The sequence below is a fragment of the Cibotium barometz genome, chromosome 59 (assembly GCF_041138505.1).
Source record: "Cibotium barometz isolate CiBa-2024 chromosome 59, ASM4113850v1, whole genome shotgun sequence".
NCBI classification, from domain to species: Eukaryota; Viridiplantae; Streptophyta; class Polypodiopsida; order Cyatheales; family Cibotiaceae; genus Cibotium; species Cibotium barometz.
Window position 1 is genome coordinate 32,497,300 of NC_141104.1, and position 13,319 is coordinate 32,510,618.

General features: G+C 42.0%; 1 protein-coding gene across 1 annotated transcript; it reads right to left on the minus strand.

Annotated features, from left to right (window-relative positions):
- Window positions 1–2,349: 2,349 nt before the first annotated feature.
- Window positions 2,350–3,229, minus strand: LOC147605730 (uncharacterized). Its single transcript, XM_086793639.1, has 4 exons — window positions 3,122–3,229; window positions 2,918–2,996; window positions 2,698–2,796; window positions 2,350–2,420 (listed from the first exon to the last, which is right to left on the minus strand). Exons 1-4 carry the CDS (start codon window positions 3,209–3,211, stop codon window positions 2,350–2,352), a joined length of 339 nt encoding a protein of 112 aa, XP_086649765.1. The 5' UTR covers window positions 3,212–3,229.
- Between the last annotated feature and the right edge of the window lie 10,090 nt (window positions 3,230–13,319).

Here is a 13,319-nt window from a genome sequence, read left to right on the forward strand (position 1 = left end):
TTCGATCCCACGACCTCAGGGAGGCACTCGAATACTTCCACCATCTGGACTACCATTTTTTGGCAATGATGGGATCTTTTCTGAAACAAATCTTTATTTTTTAGTTAATAGTCCAAACATCCTAGCTAGCCCACCTTTAGTAACTCCCACCTTCTTTCCCTCTCTCTTTAAATTAAAAAAAGAAGCACTATTTCTAAGCTTGTAAAACAACTAAGTAGGAATGTCTCCTATTGGCTCACCTTATTATACTTCCTCCCTCTAAGAATCAAATTCCCATACACACTCACATGGGTTGCACGATAAAGACTATAAAGAGAACACACTCAATAGATTTTAAAAATGGTAAGATTTTTACAATATGAGGAAACTTGCTTTTATACTCCATAAGTTATTTCTTGCTAAGGTGTACCCGTTTGCTAGTTCTAGGACTTTTACATAGAATTGCCCTTGTTTTCTAATTTTCTCATGAGATAAGATTGAGAACCAAGATGTGTGGACATCTTGGTACAAGATTGACAACCAAGATGTATGATTTGACAGCATAATGATGTTGTTTTTATAAAGACATGTTTGGTGGATTGAAGCAAGTCATAGCGAACATATTCTTGGCGATTATAGTTTTGACCTTCCTTCATATTCTCAACCTCGTCCCTATGATTAGATGAAAAGTGTGTTTTGCAGTGGGCGAGGTGAAGACTTAGAAGCTTGCAATAGTGGAAGATGGTGCTCACTTAGTTCATTGACCTTTCGAAAGAGATGGGGTAGTGATATTGGTGTTGAAGGAAAGAAATTAGTGTGGCAAAGAGTTAAGGAGTTAGTGGATTCTTTGCGAGAGTCATTTATGGATTCATCTACATGTGGGTAGTCCTAACGTAAAACAATGAGTGCATCGCCCTCTTGTCGTTTACTTTAAGAAGATTTTTTCCTCTTCTGTTTTCTTTTTTCTCTTTTTTGTTTTTTTTAAACTTTTATTTTGATGCCTCTTTGTTTGGTTGTTTTTTTGGGCATTCTTTTGAGGTGCATGAGCATTGTAGATTTTATTTTTAGAGCAATCAATCACTAATACTCTAGTTAGTATAGAAAAGATCGTGATATCAATAGGTGTGGGTTAGAAGGGATAAAACTAAAAACATTGATGCCACCATTAAAACAAGAGTGCTGCTCTTGCTCCTCACACAAATTTGTGTTATTGTTGGATATTTGCTTAATAATCATCCACAAAGGTTGTAATCACATACCATTGCTAGCATTGCTTTAGGTTTGCTTGAAAAATTAATGTAGTGTTGTCTCTTCTTTTTTTCTTTTTCTTTTTATGTATAAATTATTATTTTTATGTAGTGTTTGTCTCTTCTTTTTTTTGTTATTTTTTCTTCTTATTACGAGATGAAGATTTGTGGTTCAATCTTTGAGTTGGTGAAGATGGATCAAAATCCAAATGAGGAAGTTGAGTTGGTGAAGATGGCTAGAATCAAAATCCAAAAGAGGAAGTTGAGTTGATCCTTTGAATGGGTGGATCTCTACAAGGAAGATCCAATGTTGGGGTAGAAGGTGTCAAAGCCTTTGTCAATAATGCCAAACCTCCTTGGGGAGGGTGTTGTGTATGTTACCCTTTTTAGGCAAAGGTGCTTTTGTATTCCACGAGGTTTTTTTTTTGGGGGGGGGGGTGGGGGGAGAGGGGGGGGATTTTTGGGAATAACTTATTATGTCTACTCGATGAATGTACTTTTTAACTAACCAGATTGTGGGTTTGCAACATTGACCCAAGGATGTGGGATTTATTGTGATGATCAAGCCTTGCAAATAGTCAATTTGCTCATTGCTCAATATTTCCCCATTTTAGGTGCCTTATGCATACAATAAAATCTCACAATGGGTTTCTCATCATGCAATGAAATTGTAGGGCTATACTCCACTTGGGACCTCTTGGTGTGAACCTTATGATAAACACAAAAAAATTAGAATAACCTTTGAATGATGAGTGGCTCTCCAAGGGGGGAGACAACCTATGCAAGAAGCCTTTCTAATATATATTCTCTTGATGATTTACCAAAATACCTACCCAAAAACATGTAATGGCCAAGGTAATTCCCTTGACACCTACATGTCTTCTATGGACTAACTAGTGCCATCTAGACCATCTAAGAGTATGTTATCAATCTAGTCATGTACACAATACATCATCAGAACCACGTATATGGTCATGTTTCTTGTGATTGGATGGGTGCCATCCAGCTCTAGTTTATGTGGCCCCCTTTATTGGGAGAAACCTTGGTTGAGCTTTGAGAAGTCTCATTTAAGACACCAAATGACGGTTGCTAGTGGTTAGATGGCTTGGATAAGTATGGTACACTACCAAATAAGTATGGTACACTGGTATTTATCGAAATTGTCCAGGACAGCTTGATAACCACTGGGTGCTTCTGCAGCCATTGAGGCAAAGCCACGTCACGACTGCACGGAACCAATGTGCTGCTATAAGCTAAAGCTAGTATGGCCCATGTGTTGCACAATGATGAGGTACATTTACCGGATGGGGTGCTGCTCATGGAGAGTAATTGGATTGGCAGACTTACGCCCCCTGATTGGATTATTTTCTGAAGGGCTCTCTCTCTCTCTCTCTCTCACACACACACACACACACGCACGCACGCATGGGATGTATGACTAGATATGTATGACAGGATACTCATTACTCACTTGTTGCTGCAAGAGCACCATTGCTGCTGAGAGAAAGAGCAGTTGCTGTGAAAGATCCCATTCCGAGCAGAATTTGACGGCGGCTGCCCTCTGCAGCACCTGCCAATCCATTATTAAAAAAACCATGATCTTAAATTAATGCCAAAAAAAAATCCATTTTATGAATTTATAGAAGTTGATTTGAAAGGCACTTTTGCATAGTTGAGCAATGCTCGCATACCAGTTCCTGTTTGGTTGAGAGAGGCCCTAACCCTAAATGCAGACCGTTTTCTCGATTGGCTGGGTTTGATGAGCAGAGTCTGCAACAACATAAAACCAATAAACACATTCGTTGGACACAAATCTCTCTCGCTCTCTCTCTCTCTCTCTCTCTGGTCTGTGTGTGTATGTCACACACACGCGCGCGCGCGCGGAATCGCAATACCTCAGGCGATGGAGACACTCGAGCAGAGAGAACTTTTGAATCGGTAATGGAAGTGGCCCAAGGGCAGGTCCTCTGCACAGTCATCGCCATAGCTGTTACGAAGAGCTCGGAGGAGGAATAAGAATGGCTATCAGTTCCTTATCCATGAATTTATTAAATCATTGCTTTTTGCTATATTATTTATTCTTTGATAACCAATCTTTACATAATTGGTTTTTTGTCAGGAGCAATTAAAATGAAATGGATCTTTGAAGTTTACACTCGGCTTGCTTAGACTAATCACACACATCGCTGCCGGTAATTTGTACAAGGGTGCACATCCAGTGTAGACCCAGGACCTCTGGGATAACACTCGTCCAGAATAAAAAATGTGAGAGGTTTCATCAGACCTCTTATGGTGTCAGTCGGGGTTTTAAACTCGCGTCCTTGGGAAAGGCACGAACACCTTAACCAAACTACTCCCACGCCCCCTTATTTGATAACAACCTTAGATGATAAATTGTTCCCAATAAGCTACCTAAACGCTTTTTTGATGTGAGACAAGTTTTACTCGAGATTAAGAGCTTCACCCTCGTGTATAAAAAGCCACGTTCTTTGCTTATTTCACTATATAATGTTATACATAGTGGTTCCTTGGCCAAATAGGTGGTTTCTTCTAACCTCACTCTCTAACCCTAGCTCATGAGAGAGAGTCGCAAATGGTGGATCGCACATAGTGGTAGCCTAAGGATTCCCAAGAGAGCCCAGCCCTAGAATCTATGCCCATCACCACTCCTACCTAGAAGAAGACGAAAAGACTTGCCTGCCAAAGCCTACAATACCTTCATAAGCCTTTTCTCATTAGGCCACTCAAGAGTAAGTGACCCAAGGCACCCCACAACTAGTTACAAGGCTTTTACAATCACTCGGTCTTATATGTCGGGTTCCTCGTGGTATGACCTTGATGTACTGGACTTGGGAGCATCAAGCGCTTACAAGTTACAATAGAGAAAACATATGAGGATGCTCTTTTGCATATGAAGTGTAGACATCGTTTCGGTGAGGTTCCCATGTTAAACCGCAGTACCTAACGTACTGATATTAATCACATCCTTGTGATTGAGTTAAAGATGTTGGCTGATGAGAGAAGGTGATGAGGTTGCCACACTTGTAGTCGAGATTGTGGCTATTGGAAGATGTTGCACAATTGGTTTGTGGTTTCTCTAAAAGAGATGGGGTTGGAGTATTAGCATGATGGAAAGAAGCTAGTGAAGTCCTTCTCATAAAATCTACTCAATGAGTTGGCCATGCAATGCTACTTTGGCCTTATGTGTACTGTTTGTCTTCTCATAAAATCTACTCAATGAGTTGGCCATGCAATGCTGCTTTGGCCTTATGTGACTATTGTTTGTCTTCTTCTCTTTTTTCTCTTTTGATTTTTGTGTGTTTTTGGTGGGCCCATTGCCATCCTCTTTGGAGAAGTTGAAGTATAGTAGACTTTAGTGGGACAAATGATCACTAGAATCCATGTAAAATTACAAACACAAGGAAGATTAGTTAAGTGTAGGCCAATAAGAAATATATGAGGAAGGGGAGTGAGGATACAACCATCCCATCTAAGTGTCTGTTGTCCTCCTTGTTTAATTTTTGTATTGTTGTTGCATTACGTGCCAAGGATTATGATGTTGATTAGATTGTTGTTGAAGATGCCCATTGGTCATATCTTCAAACTGTTGGAATTAGAGTTAGGGTTTCAACAATGCACACAAACAAGATAGAGAAGCTTGAGAGCACACAAACTCACTAGAATAGAATAAACAAATGTGTGCCAGATACAAAAGATAAGTACACACCCCAAAATGAGTAGATAAGAGGGTGTACATATGCATGGGGGAAAAAACCTCCTAGTGAGGGAAAAAATGCCCTGACGGTCCTAAGTGTGTTCACACACATCACTACCATATAATGCTACAAATCCCCCCTGGAGTGATGATGTGAACATGTATAGGGTATGGCCAATCAATCCTGAAAAGGCAGTGAGCCCAAAGCTTTACGAAAAGCTTCGAACTTTTCATGAGGAAGAGCCTTCGCTCGTGAATAAATCTGCCATGTTGTCATGTGTAGGCACATAGATCAAGCTGATCAGAGAGTCTTTCCCTGACATAGTGGTAATGCACCTCAACGTGCTTAGTGCGAGCATGAAACACTGGGTTCCTCAAACTGCTAATGCGCTTTGGCTGTGGTAGTGCTAGACGACTAACACCCAAATTAGCCATAAGACGTTTGAGCCACACACACTCAACTGTAGCTGTAAAAGCTGAATCGCAGTTGTGACTCACCCCCCTTTGGATAAAATAATCCAAAATACTGAGTGCCGTGCAAATAGCGGAAAATGTGCTTGACAGCCTGCCAATGCTTCGTACCTGGGCTATGCATAAATCTGCTCAACTGTGAGACCGCATACTATATATCTGGCCTCGTGTTGCATACATAAAGAAGGGCTCCAACAGCATGCTAATACAAACTAGCATCAAAAGAGTCTCTTGCATCTTGAAGACTAAGTCGAGTACCTATCTCCATAGGTGTAGCCACATGTTTATAGTCTTCAAGATTAAACCTCTTCAATAGCTTCTGTATATATTTAGACTGCAGCATAACAGTGCCATCATTGCGGTGCATAAACTGAATCCCCAAATAATGATGCAAGGGCCCAAAATCTGACATCTCAAACGATGATTGCAAATCAGCCTTAAAGGCTGAAATCTGATCTATATTGGGTCCTGTGAGTAGCATGTCATCAACGTATAGAACGATGACCAAAAATGTGTCCTTACTTCTCTTCACATAGAGGGTACTCTCTGTTGGACTGTTGCAAAAATCATTTGCAACCAAGTATGCATGAATCTTCTCATACCATGCTCTAGGAGCCTACTTAAGGCCATAAAGAGCCTTTTTCAACCTACATACTTTAGACTCTTCCCCTTTCACATCAAAACCAGGAGGCTGCAATACATACACCTCCTCATGTAAATCACCATTCAAGAATGCAGTCTTAATGTCACCCAACTAATGTACATTCCACCCATGATGTGTTGCCAAAGTAATGAGACACCTAATGGTAGTCATACGAGATGTGGGTGCAAAGGTCTCATCATAATCAATGCCCTTTTGCTGGGCATACCCCTTTGCAACAAGTCTGGCCTTGTAGCGATCAATGCTACCATTTGCTTTGCATTTTAACTTGTAAACCCACTTAGTACCAATGGCTTTCTTGCCATGAGGTAGATCTGTCAAATACTAGGTAACATTCTTGAGTATAGAGTTATACTTATCCTGCATAGCATGCATCCAATGATCATCATCATGTGCTTTCTCAAAGGAAACAAGTTCCTCCTCATTACATAAAGTAGAAATGAGAACATGATCCACATGAGAATAATCTGCATGATGAGAACCTGCACGAGTTCTGCTAGATAAAGGAGCTGCCAACTTGCTATCCCTCAATGTCTGCACAAGCCATTTTGACATACGCCTAAATTCTTCTATGGCTGCTCTCTCCTTATCCACTACATCCTCAATAATGCTCATCAAAGCGCTGATTCGCAGGGTGATTTTGCACCTGCAAAGGCTGAATTTCAGCACTTGGTTGAGCATTCAATTGCTCTACATATGGCTGCCCTCCATTATGTTGAGAAATCGAGCTCGTCTAGTGAGGCGGTGGACACTGAGATGACCCGCCTGGGGGATAGGCCCCACACTTACACCACTGGCATGGTTGGTGAGATCATGGGTGATATGCGGCCAGTGGGATGACAGGTTGTGTGACAGCTATTCTAGAGACTGGCATAGTTATAGCGCCAGCTCATTTAGTTGGGTTCACACTATAGAGAACCCTTGTATGTATTTGGTTGAGTACCTTTTCATATTGTGTGTACTCTTATCTTGTATATGTGTGTTGAGTGTTGAGTGAAGAAGAAGAAGATTTTCAGCCTCTCACCTTGTGTGTTCTCTATTAGGGTTTTGTGAGTGTGTGTGTGCTTGCAAGAGCTCAAGCTCTCTTCCCCCTTGCATCTTTTCATGGTATCAGAACCTGGTTCGTGCTAAGGGCTGAGCTGCAAGCAAGAGAACCACAAGAAGCGGTACGAGGGTAAGAGCTTCAACTACTCTTCCCTATTTGTGTTGGTGACTACACCCTTGTCGAGAGCTCTACGGGAGGCACCGGCAAACGATCTCTGATTGAGGAGCTTTCTTCACGGGAGTAAAGCTATAGGGCAACTATTCTGTCCTATCGGATAAAATTTTCTGGGCCGCCGAAAAAACGTTTCGGACGCGTTTGGACTCCGTTTTGCAGAAAGCAGGCGATTTCGAGCACTACGGGTAAGTCATCAATTCTCTGCAGAACTCTGTTTTAAGAACTGCAGGAAGACATATTGACTGTGCAGACACTGTGGGTGCTGCAAAGAGGTCAACAGTTGCCATTGGGTGTATGTATGCACATTGAAGTCACTGGTTTTGTGACATTTGAGAGTACTATAGTACCGTTGCAGAAAATATAGCAGTTTGTGCAAGACAAACCAGAGTGCTGTTTCTGGTAAAATTGTGTGTTTGGCAAGATGTCAAATGATGGGATAACCCAGATTGTGGCTGAGAAGCTTGATAAGAATAACTTCCATGCTTGGAGGTTCAAGTTGACGAATTTCCTGATGGGAAAGGGCTATTGGGACTACACAGAAGGTGAGCATGAAGAGGCACCAGAGATACCGGACATAAATCCGACTGCTGCAGATGTGAAAGAGTTTAAAGATTGGAACCAAGGAGCTAGGAAAGTTATGTATTGGCTCTCCATTAGTATACAGGACACCATGATTGGGCACATTCAGGATGCCAAGTCCCCCAAGGAGGCGTGGGACACCTTGGTAAAGCTCTATGAAACAAATACCAAGGCACGTAAGATACAGTTGAAGAATTAACTTCATACTGTGGAGAAAAAGAGCATGTCTGTGAATGACTATGCGCTGAAGATAAAGGGTATTGTGGAATCCCTTGCATCTATTGGTGTGTCAGTAGATGATGATGACAAGGTAAAAGTCTGTCTACGTGGTCTCGGGCCACAATACAAGGCATTCAAGATGTCCATTCAGACTCGGGAAAACATTCCCAACTTTACAGATTTGGTGTCTATGCTGATTATCGAAGAGAAGAGCTTGGGTGAAGACCAACAGTCTTCACAAAGCAAAAACAGTTCAGAGCAACAGGCCTTCTACACGAGTTCAGGAAGAGGACGAGGTAGAGGAGGCCGTGGACGCGGTCAAGGAGGTGGCCGAACAGGTAATCAAAATTATGGCCAGCAGAGCAGCTTCAACAACAGTCCCAGAATCAACAACAACAACAACAACACGCAGGTGGAAGAGGCAAATTCAGAGGCAGGGGGAGTCAAAGAGGCCGTGGAAATTGGCAAAGGCAATATAATGATGCAAGTGAATGCTATTATTGTGGTAAGCCTGGACATGTGCAGGCAGAATGTTATAAGAAGCAGGCTGACATGCAAAATGGGAAAGTGCAGCAAAACAAATATGCATCCTCAAGCAGAAATAATGAGGATAATGAAAGGTTGTTTGTTATGCAGCATGTCGTGAATGCCATGTCTGAAAATGTTGATGCAGCACAAAAAGATGATGTATGGTATGTGGATTCAGGTGCTTTGAACCACATGACAAGTCATGGGGAGTGGTTCAAGGAGATGAAAATGTGGAAACAGGGGATGACACTGCTCATCTAATTGCCCATGTTGGAGATGTGCCATTGTCTATGCAGGATGGCAAAGTGAAGTACCTTGCAGATGTACTTCACATTTCGAACATAACAAAGAATCTGGTTTCAGTTGGCTAGATGATTGAGCAGGGTTTGCAGGTTTGGTTTAACCCTGATGGTTGTTATGTTGAAGACTATAAAGACAAGTGCAGGTTAGTTGCAAAAGGCAACAGAGTGGGCAGAATGTTTACATTGAATGTAGACATGCTTGAAATGAGTGCTGCAATGTTTGCAAATGGTTCAGGAATTGTTGCAGACACAGACATTTGGCATAAAAGAATTGGACATGTGAATGTGCAGTGAATGAAGTCTATGCAGACTAAAGGAATTGTGATGCCAAAGTTTAAAGTGGAAGGTATACAGAGAATATGTGAAGCATGCCAATTTGGAAAGCAAACAAAGCATGTATTTCCACGTAATAGATATGTGAGCAGAAATGCACTAGATGTTATGCATTCAGATGTATGGGGTCCTACGAAGACCATGTCTATGGGAGGTTGCAGGTATTATGTGACATTCATTGATGACCACACAAGGAAAGTGTGGGTATATTTCATGAAAGAAAAGAGTGAGGTGTTCACTCACTTTCAGAATTTCAGAGTTTTGGTTGAAAGCAAACAAAGCATGTATTTCCACGTAATAGATATGTGAGCAGAAATGCACTAGATGTTATGCATTCAGATGTATGGGGTCCTACGAAGACCATGTCTATGGGTGGTTGTAGGTATTATGTGACATTCATTGATGACCACACAAGGAAAGTGTGGGTATATTTCATGAAAGAAAAGAGTGAGGTGTTCACTCACTTTCAGAATTTCAGAGTTTTGGTTGAAAAGCAAACAGGGAAATATGTAAAGTGCCTAAGGTCAGATGGAGGGGGAGAGTACTTCTCCAATGAGTTCTCTGAATTTTTGAAGAAGAATGGTATTCGGAGACAGTTTACATGCAGATACATTCCGCAGCAAAATGGAGTTGCTGAGCGAAAAAATAGGCACATTACTGAGATTGCGCGAGAATTGATGGAAGAGAAGAATATGCCGCATAGCTATTGGACTGAGGCTGTTTCTACAGCAGTATACATCATGAACAGGACTCCAATTGCAGCCATACATAATGTAACTCCAGAGGAGAGGTTTACTGGCAGAAAACCAGATTTGTCTCATCTAAAAGTCTTTAGATGCATTGCATATGTGCATGTGCCAGATGAGCTGAGAACTAAGCTGGATCCGAAAGCTGAAAAATGTGTGTTTATTGGATATTCCCTTGAGTAAAAGGGATATAGGTGTTATAACCCTGCTACACGTGAGTTGAGGGTAAACAGGGATGTTGTCTTTGATGAGATGAGCATATGTGCATGTGCCAGATGAGCTGAGAACTAAGCTGGATCCGAAAGCTGAAAAATGTGTGTTTATTAGATATTCCCTTGAGTAAAAGGGATACAGGTGTTATAACCCTGCTACACGTGAGTTGAGGGTAAACAGGGATGTTGTCTTTGATGAGATGAGCAGCTGGTATGCTGCTGAAAAAGAAGCTGTTGGGGCTGATGTGAGTGGAAGTGTGGTTGCACAGAATGCAGGTCAGCAATCACAGTCTTTGAGTGGACCAGGAGAGTCCTCATCTAGTGGGTCTGTTGGCAGGCTACGTCATAATACCAGTCCTGCAAATGTGATTAGTACATCACGTAAAGGAAAAGAGAAAATGGTTGAGCCCCTTGGTATGCCTGACATTTCTGCAGGGCATTCTCATGTTGATGGAGAGTCTAGTGGCTCAGATATGAGCCTTGATGAGGAGCTTGGGATCCCAGCTATGAGAACACCTGGTGTAAAGAAGGCTATGGAAGCCATGAATGAAAAGCTGCGAAGATCTGGGAGAGTGAAAAATCCTGTGCAGAGATTTACCTATGATGGTTATGTGGCACATCACTATGCATATATGGCAAAGGTTGTGCAGGTTGTTGAGCCCACATGCATTGATGAGGCTGTTGGAAATGTGTGTTGGGAGAAAGCTATGGATGAGGAGATGAATGCACTTTATGGAAATGAAACTTGGGACTTAGTGCAATTGCCTGAAGGCAAGAAAGCCATTGGATGCAAGTGGGTGTACAAAGTAAAACATAACAGTGATGGAAGCATAAACAGGTATAAGGCTAGGTTGGTAGCCAAAGGATATGCGCAGACATATGGCATTGATTATGAGGAAACTTTCAGCCCAGTGCAAGATGGCAACAATGAGAGTTGTGATAACAGTGTGGCTGCGTCAAAGCAATGGTCTTTACATCAGATGGATGTAAAGAATGCATTCTTGCATGGGGATTTGCAAGAAGAGGTGTATATGTTGCAGCCACCTGGTTATGAGGATGTGGGTCACCCCGAGCATGTTTGCAGGTTGAAGAAAGCCTTGTATGGCTTAAAACAAGCACCAAGAGCATGGTCTGACAAGATTTCTGAATATCTTGTCACTATTGGTTTTCATGTAGCCAACGCAGATTTCTCGCTGTATGTGAGACATGGTGATAGAGGGGTTGTGCTTATCGTCATCTATGTAGATGACTTGATCATTACGGGGGACCATGATGCAGAGACCTTTGATGTAAAGATCTTGCTTAGACAGAAGTTTGAGATGAAGGATCTGGGTGAGCTCAGATATATCTTGGGCATTGAGGTGATTAGGTCACCACATGGTATTGGATTACTGCAGAGACAGTATGGCTTGGACATGTTGTCCAAGTATGGTATGACAGGCTGTAAGCCTATTTCCGTGCCATTGGATCAGAATGGCAAGTTGAGTGCAGATTCAGGAGAGATCTTGGAGGATCCTACTATGTATAGGCGCATAGTAGGAAGCTTGATCTATATGACGATCACCAGACCAGATTTGAGCTATGCTGTTGGGTTGGTGAGTCAGTTTATGCAGGTTCCACGGAAACTGCATTTGGATGCATTGAGACGCATACTAAGATATGTGAGGTCTACTTTGCATTGTGGACTATTTTATGAGACTGGGACAGAGATATGTGTACATGGGTACACAGATGCTGATTGGGCTGGTAGTATCTCAGATAGAAGATCTACTAGTGGCTTCATGTTTTCTTTGGGGAGTGCTGCTATGACTTGGAGTAGCAAGAAGCAGCCTACGGTTGCTCTATCCAGTACAAAGGCCGAGTACAGAGGAGCTCCTATGGTGGCAGCATGTGAGGTAGCTTGGTTGAGAAAGCTACTTGCAGATTTGGGTCTATTAGTGGATAGACAAGTTGTCATCACTTTTTCAGCCATATATGCATGAAATTCCTTGGACATATACTCCCCCCCTCGATCTGAATGAAGGGTGGTAACTTTACATTCACATGCATTTTCAGCCATGGATACGAAGTGCTTAAAGCACATAAAAACCTCTGACTTTTGCTTTAATGGATACACCCAGCTATATCTGGAGTAATCATCAATAAAAGTGACGAAGTAGAGATATCCCGCAATAGATGGTGTCCTCATAGGACCACATACATCACTATGTATAAGCTGTAATTTCTTAACAGCTCTCACAGATCCATCCTTTGGAAATGATGCCCGATGCATTTTACCAAGAATACACCCCTCACATACATGTGTAGTAGGGGTCTCAAGAGTTGGCAACTCATACACCATATCATGCCTTTGAAGGCATAACAAACTGCCATAATTCATATGGCCAAATTGTGCATGCCATAATTCTGCATCACTCATAGCACTAGTCATAAGACTGAGCAAGGATCATGCTGCAACTTCTCAAATACATCTTGTTAAAACCCTAAGATCTCTCTAGATAATTGTTATGCATAAACATGCATAAATCAGGCATAAACTCAACCACCCAACCACCCCTGAGCCCAAGGGATGCACACATGAATCATAAATGAAATACATCATACCTCTACCTTGATGTCCCATACCATCAAGAGGTATAACTCCAATCCAATAGCATGTAGCTATAGTGTGAAATGGTAGATGAGTAGATATGGACCTCTACACAAGAGACCATAGCATAAGACTCCAGGCCCCCAAGCCTCCATGAGTGTGCCCCATGCCCCTATTATATAGGAGGATCCTCAAGTGACTCTTGACTTTCCATTCCCCATGTGTGACCCTTGGGATGCCTGACCCTAACCTTAATCCTTAAGGTTAGTCCTAACCCATGTTCCACTAGAGCTTGTTCCCATGCTCCCATGCTCACAAGCCTAATGTGGGTTAGCCTCCTAGTATATGCACACATAATGTGCATATAACATAGCACACATAATGTACATATAACATACTTCCCCTCTCTCAAAACATTGCCCTCTTGCAATGAAAAGAAGGAGAACTGCGCTGAACAATCTCAACCGACTCCCAAGTCGAATCCTCTATTTCCCTATCTTTCTAATTTTAACCTCAAG

What these genes read in the sequence shown, in the direction of transcription:
- LOC147605730 (XM_086793639.1), bottom strand. Translation starts at nt 3,211, where the DNA reads ATGGCGATGACTGTGCAGAGGACCTGCCCTTGGGCCACTTCCATTACC. An exon ending in GAGTGTCTCCATCGCCTGAG is followed by an intron (nt 2,997 to 3,121) that starts GTATTGCGATTC and finishes ATGTTGTTGCAG; the next exon opens with ACTCTGCTCATCAAACCCAG. An exon ending in TGGTGCTCTTGCAGCAACAA is followed by an intron (nt 2,421 to 2,697) that starts GTGAGTAATGAG and finishes CAATGGCTGCAG; the next exon opens with AAGCACCCAGTGGTTATCAA.